Source organism: Hyla sarda, chromosome 1 (assembly GCF_029499605.1).
Source record: "Hyla sarda isolate aHylSar1 chromosome 1, aHylSar1.hap1, whole genome shotgun sequence".
NCBI classification, from domain to species: Eukaryota; Metazoa; Chordata; class Amphibia; order Anura; family Hylidae; genus Hyla; species Hyla sarda.
Window position 1 is genome coordinate 140,121,779 of NC_079189.1, and position 15,442 is coordinate 140,137,220.

Here is a 15,442-nt window from a genome sequence, read left to right on the forward strand (position 1 = left end):
AGACACATGGTACCTTTGATATAGCTCTGTTCTTCCATAACATAGAAAAATAATTGTATTCTTATTTTATACTCACAAAGTATCAAAGTGATGTTCACAAGCCCCAGAAGTGTCAGGGGCTGGAAATCCTCCTCACCCCCTCTCCTATCCCTGTTCCTGCCTGATTGACATTCAGCTGAAAGCCAATTCCTGTTTCCAAATCTCTCATCTGTGCACAGTTTCTATGCACAGCGCAGGAATGAGATTTGGAAACGGGAGGTGGTCCAGGGGACACCTTTTTGACACTTTGCTTCAGAGAACGAAAGCATTTTCTTTGTTATGGAAGCAAAGATAAATATATGAAAGGTGCCATTTGTCTCCATACCTTAAAGGAGTAGTTCAGTTCAAAAACTGTAGAAAGGGGATAAGTGACAGATCGTAAGGGGTTCGACCGCTGGGACTTTCTGCGATATCCAGCCCAATGCCCCTGCTCTCCCCATGAAATGAGCAGTGGCAGACATGCCCCCTCCTTACATCTCTATTCCAGAGCCAGAAATACAGTGCTTGCCGGGTATCCTATGGATAGGGGATAGGTTTTTTATTTTTATTACATTTTTTTTATACCGTATTTATCGGCGTATAACACGCACTGGCGTATAACACGCACCCCCATTTTAACAGTGAAATTTAAGTTAAAAAAATTAAATGTCAAATAAATGACTTGGACTAAATGCCACATCATCCCCCCAACTTCGTTTTCTTCTACACCTCAGTTTGGTCCCGTCCCCTCCAGTGCCCCATCATTCCTTCCCTTTTATCAGTCCCTGTGCCGCATTTACCCCTCTCATCACCTCCCCCATGTCTCATCATCCCCCCCCCCCATGTCTCATCATCCCCCCCATGTCTCATCATCCCCCCCCCATGTCTCATCATCCCCCCCCATGTCTCATCATCCCCCCCCCATGTCTCATCATCCCCCCCCCATGTCTCATCATCCCCCCCCCATGTCTCATCATCCCCCCCCATGTCTCATCATCCCCCCCATGTCTCATCATCCCCCCCCTATGTCTCATCATCCCCCCCATCATGTCTCATCATCCCCCCCATCATGTCTCATCATCCCCCCCATCATGTCTCATCATCCCCCCCATCATGTCTCATCATCCCCCCCCCATCATGTCTCATCATCCCCCCCCCATCATGTCTCATCATCCCCCCCCCCATCATGTCTCATCATCCCCCCCATCATGTCTCATCATCCCCCCCATCATGTCTCATCATCCCCCCCCATCATGTCTCATCATCCCCCCATCATGTCTCATCATCCCCCCCATCATGTCTCATCATCCCCCCCCATCATGTCTCATCACCCCCCCCCATCATGTCTCATCACCCCCCCCCATCATGTCTCATCATCCCCCCCCATCATGTCTCATCATCCCCCCCATCATGTCTCATCATCCCCCCCATCATGTCTCATCATCCCCCCCATCATGTCTCATCATCCCCCCCCATCATGTCTCATCATCCCCCCCCATCATGTCTCATCATCCCCCCCCATCATGTCTCATCATCCCCCCCCATCATGTCTCATCATCCCCCCCCATCATGTCTCATCATCCCCCCCCATCATGTCTCATCATCCCCCCCATCATGTCTCATCCCCCCCATCATGTCTCATCATCCCCCCCCTTGTCTCATCATCCCCCCCCTTGTCTCATCATCCCCCCCTTGTCTCATCATCCCCCCCTTGTCTCATCATCCCCCCCTTGTCTCATCATCCCCCCCCTTGTCTCATCATCCCCCCCCTTGTCTCATCATCCCCCCCTTGTCTCATCATCCCCCCCTTGTCTCATCATCCCCCCCCTTGTCTCATCATCCCCCCCCTTGTCTCATCATCCCCCCCCTTGTCTCAACATCCCCCCCCTTGTCTCAACATCCCCCCCTTGTCTCAACATCCCCCCCCTTGTCTCAACATCCCCCCCCTTGTCTCAACATCACCCCCCCCTTGTCTCAACATCACCCCCCCCTTGTCTCATCATCACCCCCCCCTTGTCTCATCATCACCCCCCCCTTGTCTCATCATCACCCCCCCCTTGTCTCATCATCACCCCCCCCCCTTGTCTCATCATCACCCCCCCCCTTGTCTCATCATCACCCCCCCCCTTGTCTCATCATCACCCCCCCCTTGTCTCATCATCACCCCCCCCTTGTCTCATCATCACCCCCCCCTTGTCTCATCATCACCCCCCCTTGTCTCATCATCACCCCCCCCTTGTCTCATCATCACCCCCCCCTTGTCTCATCATCACCCCCCCCTTGTCTCATCATCACCCCCCCCTTGTCTCATCATCACCCCCCCCTTGTCTCATCATCACCCCCCCCTTGTCTCATCATCACCCCCCCCCTTGTCTCATCATCACCCCCCCCCCTTGTCTCATCATCACCCCCCCCCTTGTCTCATCATCACCCCCCCCCCTTGTCTCATCATCACCCCCCCCCTTGTCTCATCATCACCCCCCCCCTTGTCTCATCATCACCCCCCCCCCCTTGTCTCATCATCACCCCCCCCCCTTGTCTCATCATCACCCCCCCCCTTGTCTCATCATCACCCCCCCCCTTGTCTCATCATCACCCCCCCCCTTGTCTCATCATCACCCCCCCCCCTTGTCTCATCATCACCCCCCCCCTTGTCTCATCATCACCCCCCCCTTGTCTCATCATCACCCCCCCCTTGTCTCATCATCACCCCCCCCTTGTCTCATCATCACCCCCCCCTTGTCTCATCATCACCCCCCCCCCTTGTCTCATCATCACCCCCCCCCTTGTCTCATCATCACCCCCCCCCTTGTCTCATCATCACCCCCCCCCTTGTCTCATCACCCCCCCCCTTGTCTCATCATCACCCCCCCCCTTGTCTCATCATCACCCCCCCCCCTTGTCTCATCATCACCCCCCCCCTTGTCTCATCATCACCCCCCCCCTTGTCTCATCATCACCCCCCCCCTTGTCTCATCATCCCCCCCCCCTTGTCTCATCATCCCCCCCCCCTTGTCTCATCATCACCCCCCCTGTCTCATCATCACCCCCCCCCTGTCTCATCATCACCCCCCCTTGTCTCATCATCACCCACCCCCTTGTCTCATCATCACCCACCCCCTTGTCTCATCATCACCCACCCCCTTGTCTCATCATCACCCACCCCCTTGTCTCATCATCACCCCCCCCCTTGTCTCATCATCACCCCCCCCTTGTCTCATCATCACCCCCCCCTTGTCTCATCATCACCCCCCCCCTTGTCTCATCATCACCCCCCCCCTTGTCTCATCATCACCCCCCCCTTGTCTCATCATCACCCCCCCCCCTTGTCTCATCATCACCCCCCCCTTGTCTCATCATGTCCCTCATCATTCCCCCCCATCATTTTCCCGTCATCATCATTCCCCCCTCATCATCCCCCCACCCTGTCTCATGTCCCTCATCATCCCCCCCCACCCTGTCTCATCATCCCCCCCCCACCCTGTCTCATCCCATCATTCCCCCCCTTCATCATTTCCCCGTCTCATCATCCCTCCCATCATGTTCCTCCTATGTGGTCTTCAACCTGCAGACCTCCAGATGTTGCAAAACTACAACTCCCAGCATGCCCGGACAGCCAACTGCTGGCCGGGCATGCTGGGAGTTGTATTTTTGCAACATCTGGAAGTCCGCAGGTTGAAGACCACTCTTCCCCCTTCCTTACCTGTCTGTGCTTCAGCAGGTCAGGTCAGCCGGGGGTCTTGCGGGCTGTGGTCAGTGAAGCAGATGAGTGACGTCCTCTGCCGGCTTCTCTGCGCGCCATCAGGGATGTCACTTTTCGGCGGCGACTACAGGAAACAGAAAGGTGACGTCACTGATGGCGCGCAGAGCAGCCGGGAGAGGACGTCGCTCATCTGCTTCACTGACCGCAGCATGCAATACAGTACCTGTGGATAGTGCGGGAGAAAACAAGTGACAGTGCAGGGAGGAGACACCGCTGGTCACTGACTTAGTGTCCGTGGCCATGCTGTTAATACTTAACAAGCAGGCGCTGCTGCGGCCGCTTTATATCAGTGACCAGAAGACTTATCGGCGTATAACACACAGGCAGGCTTTTTGCCTTAAATTGAAGTTTTAAAAGTGCGTGTTATACGCCGATAAATACGGTATATATCTTCTTGGGGAAGCATGGCATAAGCCCTGCATCCCCAATCCTTAAGGACTCAGGGCGTACACCCTGGTCCAGTTTAACGGGTTTAAACCGTTCTCACAGGCAAATGGGTTAAACCCGGTGGGTCCCAGTTGCTACAGGCAGCCAGGACCCACGGCTAATGCCGGGCATGGCCGATCGGGCTGATGCCCGGCATTAACCCTTTTGACGCCACGATCAAAGTTGATTGCGGCGTCTAAAACGAAAGTAAAAGAATCCCATCAGCTTACCGGACAATGGGAAGGTCCTTACCTCCCTCTCAGTCGTCTGATCGGCGATTCACTGCTTCATGCCTGCGCAGCAGGCTAGAGCAGCAGATCGCTGGTTACACTGCTCAGTACTGCAGGTTATATTATAAAATGTACAAAGTACAATTGGTGACGCAAAAAACACCCCCTCTTATGGGTCTGTAGGTGCAAAATTTAAAGCGTTATGATTTTTTAGAAGGGAAAATGAAAATGCGAAAGCGAAAATGTGCTGAGACCCTAAGGGGTTAAACTAGAGTACTCCTTTAATAAGGGCTGACTTCCAGGTGGCAGATTTCGTTTAACCCCTGGTTCCAGAGTAGATTCCTGGTAGCCAGCTGGGATGTATCCAGAGCCATCTCATTCATGTACCTCATATGCATGTCTTGGGTTCTCTTAATGTTTGTATAGAATACACCTTATTAACAGTACTCCAGGTGCATTCAGTTTCCTTTTTATCTATGTTCGCTTATATTTCTTTCCTTCTTAGCCACAAGCTGAAGATGGCTGTGAAGCTACGTACAGAATATGGACCTGTGTTACACATGCCTACTATTACAGAAAATCGTGAAAAGGGAATTGGTGCCATGGGGGATCCATATGAACGCTATCCTAGTATTCAAGGTTCTTACAATCCAATGTGCATCTGTATTCTATATGTAAAAATGCAAGCAATGTAGCAGTCGTATAGAGGTGTTTTTTCCACGTAAATCCTGTTCTGGTTTTGCATCATTTGTATATAGAACGGCTTTATCTCCCTTGGAGTATGTATGATAAAGAGACAATTTCAGCTGATCAGCTGTGACACGGTCTAAACATTGTGCTAGCTGGAGCGGCAGACCTGTAAGAGGGATCGCTAATATGTAGGCTCCCTGCCAATACTTGGGATTGTTACTGGTTATAGATGGGATAACCATAAGTGGTATGCCCCTATGGCAGTTCCAACTTTCAGATGAATTGGACAATATTGACTTTATCAGTCATGTATTCCCATGCCAAAATTGAGTTGCTAATGTTTGTCTGTTTTAATAGGTCCTGAATCAGAATACATGATAACTGGAACACACCCATATCCTTCTGGGCCAGGTATTGTATCTGAATTATGTTCAGTCATATTGATGCCATTTATGTGTGCACTTCAATGGGTCTATTGTAAACGTCATGTATGTTCGAGGTTGTCTCACCACATCTTGTCTGAGGCAACCAGTACTCTGTATTCTGCCACACAGGGCCTGTGATGAATGATCTCTCTGATTTCTAGAGTCTTAGAGAGTGCTCCGTCTCCTTTGGCCCAGCAGAGACATGTTACTGAAAATTTGACACAACATTCAAAGTAAAGCACCAACCAAATGTCTGCTAAGGCTTAGTGCACATGAGAGTTGGTCTCCTTTTAGGGGAGCTCCACTCACTAAGTGCGCTCAAACAGTGGGACATGAGCAGAGGGAAAACACCGCAAGCAGTCATTTTTTTCTCTCTGCTCAATTCCTGCAAAACACCTGACTGAAACTCGACGGATGCCATTAAAGTCAGTGGGATCTATTGGGACTCATTGGTGTCCATTGTGCAACTGACCGCTCAGTTGAACAGATTCTTGAATGGAGCTTCCTAGTATTATATCAGATTGTATTGACTATAATATCTGAGCAGTGCCCACTCTTCAATAATGTGATCATGTCCCCTTTTTTGTGGCATGTGGTAATATATTTTTTAATCTGTTGGGGACGGAGGGCGAACATGTATGCCCTGATCCCGTCACCAGGGTTTGAAGCGCGCTCACGAGCAGAGTGTGCTCCAAACCCAGTGGGTCCCGACTATCAGCAGCTAAGACCAAGGGTTAATGCCGAGCATCAGCGATCGGGCCGATGCCTGGCATTAACCCGTTAGGCGCTGCGATCAAAGTTGACCGCAGCGTCTAAACCGAAAGTAAAAGTATCCTGGCAGCTCAGCGGAGCTTATCAGGACCATTGCGGTGAAACCTGAGAGCTGAGAGGATGGAAGGAGGGCCCTTACCTGCCTTCTCGCCGTCCGATCGGTGATCTTCTTCTTTCAGCCTGCTATGCAGGCTGGAGCAGTAGAGCACTGATAACACTGATCTATGCTATGCTATATCAAAAGATTGTATGTTGTAGCCCCCTATGGGGGCTAAAAAAGATTTTAAAGAATGTATAAAAGTGAATTAACCCGTTTGTAATAAAAGTTTGAATCCCCACCACCTTACCAATTTTTTTTATAAAATTAAAAATGATAATACCGCTGCCTGCGTAAATGTCCAAACTATTAAAATATAAGGGTAGTCAAACCGCACGGTCGATGGTGTACACGTACAAGTCCACAATTATGCATTTTAGGTCACTTCATATACCATTAAACAAAATTGATAAAAGCGATCAAAAAGTCCCATCAAAACTAAAATGGTACCGATAAAAACTACAAAACACAGCAAAAAATTATCCCTCATATAGCCCCATACACGGAAAAATAAAAAAGTTATAGTGGACAGATGACCATTTTAAATATATTAATTTTGGTGCATATAGTTATAATTTTTTAGTAGTGAAATAAAATAAAACCTACATAAATTGGGTAGCATTGTAACCATATGGACCTACAGAATAAAGATAAGGTGTCATTTTTACCGAAAAGTGCACTGCGAAGAAACGGAAGCCCCCAAAAGTTACAAAAATGCGTTGTTTCTTTACTTTCACCCCACAAATATTTTTTTCTTTCGCTGCGGATTGTTATAAAATAAGTGATGTCATTACAAAGTACAATTGGTGACACAAAAAACAAGCCATCTTATGGGTCTCTAGGTGCAAAATTGAAAATGTTATGATTTTTTTGAAGGGAAGGAGGAAAAACTGAAAGTGCAAAAAGAAAATTGGCATCGTCCTTATGGTCAAAATGGGCTTCGTCCCCAAGGGGGTTAAACAATTTTCTCTTTCAGCCATAACTTAAGCCATGTCCTCTAAATTCTGATATTGATGGCTAGGAGAGGCTATGAATATCAGATGAGTGGGCGGTTTGACTCCCGGCAACCCTACAGATCACTGTGGCAAAGTCAGGTCGATGCTACCAAATATGCGGTGCACTTCCTGGTAAACAATGAAGGAATCTTGGCGCTCATTAGAGCTGTGGACCTTATCAGTCCTCTGATTGGTGGGAGTGTTGAGAGTTTGGCCCCCACAAATTTAATATAAGGATAGACCATCAATATTAAAGTCAGGGATAACGCTGTCAATATTGCCCAGCCTGCTGTAGAAAGAAGACGACAAACTAGCAGTTATATGGTTCAGTGAACCTATAACATTTGAATGCTTATTGACATGTAATGTATAATAAGCAGAGGTGTAGGTTTTGTTTAAGTACTATGTAATCAAGTTTTCTTTATTTGGGTTGGAACTATTGAGTATTCTTTATTTTCTAGGTCTAGCCTTAACAGCTGATACTCAGATCCAAAGGATGCCAAGTGAATCAGCAGCACAATCTTTGGCACTGGCCCTTCCACCTTCACAGGCAAGGTAACTAATACTAGGCTTTCACCTATTCAATTATTCTAACAACAATGTATAACAGACTTCTGAATACAACTTAAAAATTTATTAATAATCTTCTGTATCACTGTTATTATAGTAGCTGCATTCTCTGTTCTTTCTTCATGTATAACCAGACTGGACGCTCATCGCACTGCTCCTGGTATTGGAGATATTTACAGACATGCTGGACATCCTGAGCGTTCACAGCCCCCTGGCTTGTCAATGGTAAGTTTTACTTTTTGCTTAAAGGAAAACTGACTGGCTGTTCACCCGCACTAAACCCAGCATTAAAACAAGGTATTATTTACCTAAATTGGTCCAGTGGATTAAAACGATCTCCTGTGAAATGCCTCCTCTTCTAATGAATATTAAAATTTCTTCCCCCTCACTTTTTAGTAACGTGAGAGTCTATGGGCACATAAGGGCTCTGCTCTTGTAGCAGAGCACAGGTGCAACACCTGTGTAGGTTCTCACGTCACTAGGACGTGGGAGTGAGGAAATTAGAATATTCATTAGAAGGGGAGCTTGGCAATCTGGCACCCTGCCTCCTGTTGCGCACAGCATCTCTGTAGCAATGAGGCTACATGGAGGCAGAACTTTTAATCCACTGGACCAGTTTACGCAAGTGACTAGTTAATGCTGTTTACCCTCACTATAATCCAGTGTATTGGGTTTAGTGCAGGTAAACAGCCTGTCAGTTTCCCTTTTAAAGGGACAATTAAAATCCCCCCCCCCCCCCCCCGCCTCAAAAATGGCAGAAAAACAGAAATTGTCCATTGTCTTGAACCATATTTTCTGGTCACTGTTGGGGTGTATAGAGGTAAGGCATTTGGTAGTATTTATTCCAGGCGTGTTTTACCAGTGTATACAGATACAACTATATGTCAGTACATTATAGGTACATTCTAAAGAAAATAAAATAATGAAAAAATATTGGGTCCTATCTGAAGTCCCGAGCCCTGTCTGCATATGGCACTGTTCTTGGTTATCAGCGCTTGTTTAGAGGTTTCTGACATCTCTATCAGTTGTGTGACCTTTTTCCTGCAATCAGCCATTGGCCTCACATGCTCTTTTACCTAGAGCAGTGTTCTCAAACTGTGGCCTTTCAGATGCTGCTAAACTTCTATTACACTGGGCCATATCAGCCTGTTTGGGTCATAATGGGGCCCTTAGATCATCTTGCAAGGGGACCTATGTATAGATAGTATATTTCTTCCTTCCTTGCCTAATGCCCCCATTCTCTGATTTTCCCTTTCTCATCCTTTCAGACTTGTCCTTATCTATATAATGGTCAAGCAGTCCTGCAAACTCCTCTTCCCTCATAATCATACAGTGGGGCAAAAAAGTATTTAGTCAGCCGCCAACTGTGCCAGTTCTCCTACTTAAAAAGATGAGAGGCCTGTAATTTTCATCATAGGTATACCTCAACTATGAGAGACATAATGAGAAAAAAATCCATGAAATCACATTGTCTGATTTTTAAAGAATTCATTTGTTATATACCCTTTGTTGGCAATGAAAGAGGTCAAACGTTTTCTGTAAGTCTTCACAAGGTTTACATACACTGTGTCTGGTATTTTGGCCCTTTCCTCCATGAAAATCTCCTCTGGAACAGTGATGTTTTGGGGCTGTCGCTGGGCAACACAGAATTTCAACTCCCTCCAAAGGTTTACTATGGGGTTTAGATCTGGAGACTGGCTAGGCCACTCCAGGACCTTGAAATGCTTCTTACGAAGCTACTCCTTAGTTGCCCGGGCGGTGTGTGTGGGAACATTATCATGCTGAAAGACTCAGCTACGTTTAATCTTCAATGCCCTTGCTGATGGAAGGAGGTTTTCACTCCATATCTCACAATACATTGCCCCATTCATTCTTTCCTTTACACGGATCAGTCGTCCTGGTCCCTTTGCAGAAAAAAAGTCCCAAAGCATGATGTTTCAACCCCATGCTTCACAGTAGATATGGTGTTCTCTGGATGCAACCCAGCATTCTTTCTCCTCCCGAACACGACGAGTTGAGTTTTTACCAAAAAGTTCTACTTTGGTTCCATCTGACCATATGAGATTCTCCCAATCCTCTTCTGGATCATCCAAATGCTCTCTAGCAAATTTCAGACGGGCCCGGACATGTACTGGCTTAAGCAGGGGGACATGTCTGGCACTGCATGATTTGAGTCCCTGGCGGCGTAGTGTGTTACTGATGGTAGCCTTTGTTACTTTGGTCCCAGATCTCTGCAGGTCATTCACTAGGTCCCCCCATGTGGTTCTGAGATTTTTGCTCGCCGTTCTTGTGATCATTTTGAGATCTTGCGTGGAGCCCCAGATCAAGGGAGATTATTAGTGGTCATGTATGTCTTCCATTTTCTAATAATTGCTCACACAGTTGATTTCAAACAGGAGCCATTAATATAGGTAACGAGTGGAGGACAGAGTTGACTCTTAAAGAAGTTGTTACAGGTCTGTGAGAGCCAGAAATCTTGCTTGTTTGTAGGAGTCCAAATACTTATTTTCCACCATAATTTGCAAATAAATTCTTTAACAATCAGACAATGGGATGTTATAGATTTATTTTTTTTCTCATGTCTCTCATAGTTGAGGTATACCTATGATGAAAATTACAGGCCTCTCTCATCTTTTTAAGTGGGAGAACTTGCACAATTGGCTGTTGACTAAATACTTTTTTGCCCCACTGTAAATCGCCCACCTCTTCCAGCCCCCTTGTGTACACTTAATATTTTCCTTGCTGATTGTAAGCTTTTCTGGCAGAACCAATATGTATACCATGTTACCATGCGTATATAGTGAGCATAGAGCTTTTTAAGGGAATATGTCACCAGATTTATTCTGCCCTTTTTGAGGGCAGTACAAGCATGGTGACAGGGACCCCTAGTAAAATGCTATAATTCTTTTCTGTTTAGGCGCTGTACACCTGATAAAATCATTGTTTTACTTAGCACGCACTCGATCAATAGTTGTCAATATTGAGGAGCTGCCGCTCTGGCCTGCCCGCCTGTGACCAGTCTGCTTAAGTAATGTTTCTTTAGACTCTGCAGTTTGATTGTGCTTGGTTTTTTTGCTATTCTTAGTAGTTAGGCTCTGTGGCTATGTGATAGTTATATTTATCTTTTTATTGTTTTAGACTTTGGAATCTGGTGGAATGAAAAACTCTGCATTAATGGCGAAGAAAGCCCCAACTATGCCCAAGCCACAGTGGCATCCACCTTGGAAACTGTACAGGGTGGGTCTTACTTCTTACCCTTTTATGTTGACATCATGAAGTAATCATCTACGATGTACTATTTTACTGCATGTTTCATGTGCAGTTTTCCTTTATTATATAGATCATATCCTGAAACGAAATTTTTCCATCATTTAGGTTTTATCTTGTATATTTTGTGTTAATCTGAGAGCAAACTGGACTTGTTTTCTTTGAAGCATAGCGCTGAGGTCTCTCTCTATGGCTGTAATGTTTTCGTTTTGTACATTATAATTGTATAGTGATTTCTTTCACAGGTCATCAGTGGTCACCTGGGGTGGGTGCGTTGCCTTGCAGTTGAACCTGGTAACCAGTGGTTTGTCACAGGCTCTGCAGATAGAACGATTAAGGTAAGAAGCCTTAGCTAAAGAAGCATTTCTTTTGTGAATCAAAGTGCTTAAGGGTTTAATTTCCAGTGCTCCTGTCGAGTCTTTGTAATTTTCTTCATGCCAACTTCAGCAGCTTTTTAGCGCAGTGGAGGAAAAGCAATTTTCTTCTCTATGTTGGGATGTTAGAAATCTATTGAAATACAGTTGTCCTTACTGAACTCACAGTATATCAATTAACAAATTTTATTGAATAGTTAATTCTCACCAGGGGGCACATTAGCAATGAAAATGCCATCTACTGCCAGTTGCTGGACCCGCTCCATCATTAACAGCTCAATGTTGTTGGCGAAATGCCCTACATGTGGCTGTCCATACACTGTATGGTGGGCATGCCGTAAGTTCCCCCCTCTTTATGTAGCTATTGCCGAGGCACACATGAAGGACAATAGTAGGGAGAAAACTGCAGCTTATTGACTGCAGACCAGATGTGCTCCCTAGGACCTTCTGCTGCCAGGGCACAGGCAATTACTGCCTGGGTTTGCCCATAATATATAGCAGGAATGCAGATAATGCATACAGGGGTCTGGAGCTGATTAATGGCAAAGTATGAGATGACCTGTTGTTTAAAGGGGTTATCCAGGAAAAAACTTTTTTTGTATATATCAACTGGCTCCAGAAAGTTAAACAGATTTGTAAATTACTTCTATAAAAAAAAAAAAATCTTAATCCTTTCAGTACTTATGAGCTGCTGAATTTGAGTTGTTCTTTTTTGTCTAAGTGCTCTCTGACACCTGCCTCGGGAACTGTCCAGTGTATGAGCAAATCCCCATAGCAAACCTCTTCTACTCTGTGCATTTCTCGAGACAAGCAGAGATGTCAGCAGAGAGCACTGTTGCCAGACAGAAAAGAACAACTTAACTTCAGCAGCTGATAATTATTGGAAGGATTAAGATTTTTTAATAGAAGTAATTTACAAATCTGTAACATATATATATATATATATATATATATATATATATATATATATATAAACATTTTCCTGGAATACCCCTTTAAATTAAGTGTTTATATTTTACATATTTAAGTATTTTTGGTGATGATTATCTTCAATTTTTTTTCATTTTATCTATATTATAAACTAATACTAAAATCTTTCAGTTTTCAGTCTGACTGCTAGGCCGAATATCATTTAAAAATTGCCTGCAGATCACTTTCCAGCAGTGTCCTCCTTATCACATGAAAGATAACAGTGAAAGGTGTCATCAGTGTATAGATAAGACCCCTTTAACAATGTATAATGATCTCAGGTCAGCCTTCCCCTGCACAGGTCACAGTGAACTCTCCTTTTGTAGTACATAGGGTCTGATCCAGTCTGTTGTACTTATGCCCATTAGTAAACTCGAGATACATTTCCCTTTAACTTGCAGTGGATTGTTGCTGGGAGTTGTAGTTTTTGCAACAGCTGGAGGCACCCTTGTTGGGAGACAGTGTTCTACTGTTTTGACCTTCCTCTGCTCCATGTGACAGAACTTTCTAAAACTTACTGTATGTTGTGTGGAATGGGAATGAGCAGAGAAAGTGACTTCCGTTTTGAACATTAGTCCTGTAAGTTCCAGTAAGTAGGTGAGCAGGTCACATGGTACAGGGAAGGGTCCATAAGAGAGCCTATAGTCAGCTAATGAAGGTACCATTGGAAAATAAATGCTTTGCAGTGTTCATCTTAAAGTTGGCTATTAGGCCAAAGGCTAGATATGGCTGTTTGCCAAGAATGTTTTCAAAAATTTGGAGCAAAAGCTTAAGTTTATTGAAAGAGCTTGGGTAACCATACAGTCGTCATTACACTTAATACAATAAATTACAATCATTCATAGCATGACAGTACAAAATACAGCACAGGTTCCCTACGCTATACACCGTACCACATGCTGCACTAACATTCCGCTCAATCACTCATCATCAAAAACAAAGTAAAAGAAAACAATGCATTACAATCTGTGATCGGGGAAGGGTGTAGTGTCTATGGGGGGGTAGGGAGAGGTGGATCACAGGGCCAAACTACTCAGTAAAGGTGTGGGGAGGTGGGCAAGAAGAGGGGCTTTAGTCCTCTAGAGCAAAAGCCAAAGGATTGAAGTGATCTATAGAACCATTACATTCTGCATATTAGTTCTTCTGAATGGCCCTACAGGAGGCCTGATGGAAACTCTGCCCACTTTAAATCAGGGAGACCGCTAACCCTGGAGTGATGGATAAAATCTGTTATTTCAGTTAACGAGAGAAACAACTCCCTATGAGGGAAATCCAGCACTCCAGGCAGGATATATAAAAATTTGAAAGCTTTTATTTCCATCTTCTTAAAACCATCACAAAACGGGCAAAAAGGACAAAATAGCATAAAAACACTGACACGATTCAGGAGGACCCTCTATCAAGGCCTACAAAACTGTAATGAGACCCCGAATAAATAGACAAAAAATGTTTGTCACTCCCATTTCATTAAGGAAATTAAACAGCAGGTGTTCCATACCTCTGAACAAAGGGAAGTTAACCCTATATTTGGTTAAATTTCATTGATGGTAGGTGTATGTATACCTGCTGAACATTATGTGGGTATGAAGAATAATAACATGTATAAGTATACATCACAAATAATAAGCACATATGTCCATAAACAATATAAATGCATAAAAGATGTCAGGAAAACATAAATGTATAAACAGTCATATGGTGAGTATATTGCTGTAATATATATTAACCTATACATGACAAGCATACATCTGATATTAATAGTGTAACATATCATCTGATCTGTTAAGACCTGCAGGAGATCGCTTACCCAATTTGATAATCCAATATGCTTCATGCGCCAGGAGTTTCTTCCTCCATTCCCCACATCGTGGGGGGCATGTAACTTGTTCTATGGGGACTACGCGAAAAGAAGCTGTGTTTCCCGCATGCACACCTCTAAAATGTTTGGACGTGCCCAAGAGTGCACGAGTCTGAACACCGTCCAAGACCCTTACGCCTGCCAAATGCTCTGAAAGGCGGGTTAAAAAGGGGTTATAAAGGGTCCTCCTGAAACAAGTCAGTGTTTTTATGCTATTTTTGTCACTTTCCCCTGTTTTGTAATGGTTTTAAGAAGATGGAAATAAAGCTTTCAAATTTTGATATATCCTGACTGGAGCATGGAGTGCTGGATTTCCCTCATAGGGAGTTGTTTCTCTCCAGTCTACACCGGTGCACCTGGCTAACTCAGGACTATTGGACTTGCTGCTGGAAGAGTGCGCGGATTTTTTCCTGTTTTTTCTTTGTATATTTCAGTTTGTGAATGTGTTCACATGTTCAGGTTTTTAGTTGCAATTAAACAGATTATAAATAGAGGACACATATAAAGGGGAGACTTCAATGTTTATATAATTCCTGGCTTTGTACACTGCTCAAAAAATAAAGAGAACACTTGCACAACACAATGTAACTCCAAGTCAATAATAACACTTCTGTGAAATCACACTGTCCACTCAGGAAGCAACACTGATTGACAATCAATTTCACATGCTGTTGTGCAAATGGAACAGACAACATGTGGAAATTATAGGCAATTAGCAAGACACCCCCAATAAAGGAGTGGTTCTGTAGGTGGTGACCACAGACCACTTCTCAGTTCCTATGCTTCCTGGCTGATGTTTTGGTCACTTTTGAATGCTGGCGGTGCTTTAACTCTAGCAGTAGCATGAGATGGAGTCTACAACCCACACAAGTGGCTCAGGTAGTGCAGCTCATCCAGGATGGCACATCAATGCAAGCTGTGGCAAGAAGGTTTGCTGTGTCTGTCAGCGTAGTGTCCAGAGCATGGAGGCGCTACCAGGAGACAGGCCA

At 44.9% G+C, this 15,442-nt stretch overlaps 1 protein-coding gene across 1 annotated transcript in view; it reads left to right on the forward strand.

Moving 5' to 3' along the window:
* Nucleotides 1-15,442, forward strand: part of PLRG1 (pleiotropic regulator 1) — a 49,594-nt gene that overhangs the window by 18,878 nt on the left and 15,274 nt on the right. The window contains exons 3-8 of the mRNA XM_056562388.1: nucleotides 4,943-5,076; nucleotides 5,485-5,538; nucleotides 7,877-7,970; nucleotides 8,120-8,210; nucleotides 11,124-11,222; nucleotides 11,498-11,590. Coding sequence (XP_056418363.1) covers nucleotides 4,943-5,076; nucleotides 5,485-5,538; nucleotides 7,877-7,970; nucleotides 8,120-8,210; nucleotides 11,124-11,222; nucleotides 11,498-11,590 — 565 coding nt within the window. The remainder of the gene's footprint in view (nucleotides 1-4,942; nucleotides 5,077-5,484; nucleotides 5,539-7,876; nucleotides 7,971-8,119; nucleotides 8,211-11,123; nucleotides 11,223-11,497; nucleotides 11,591-15,442) is intronic.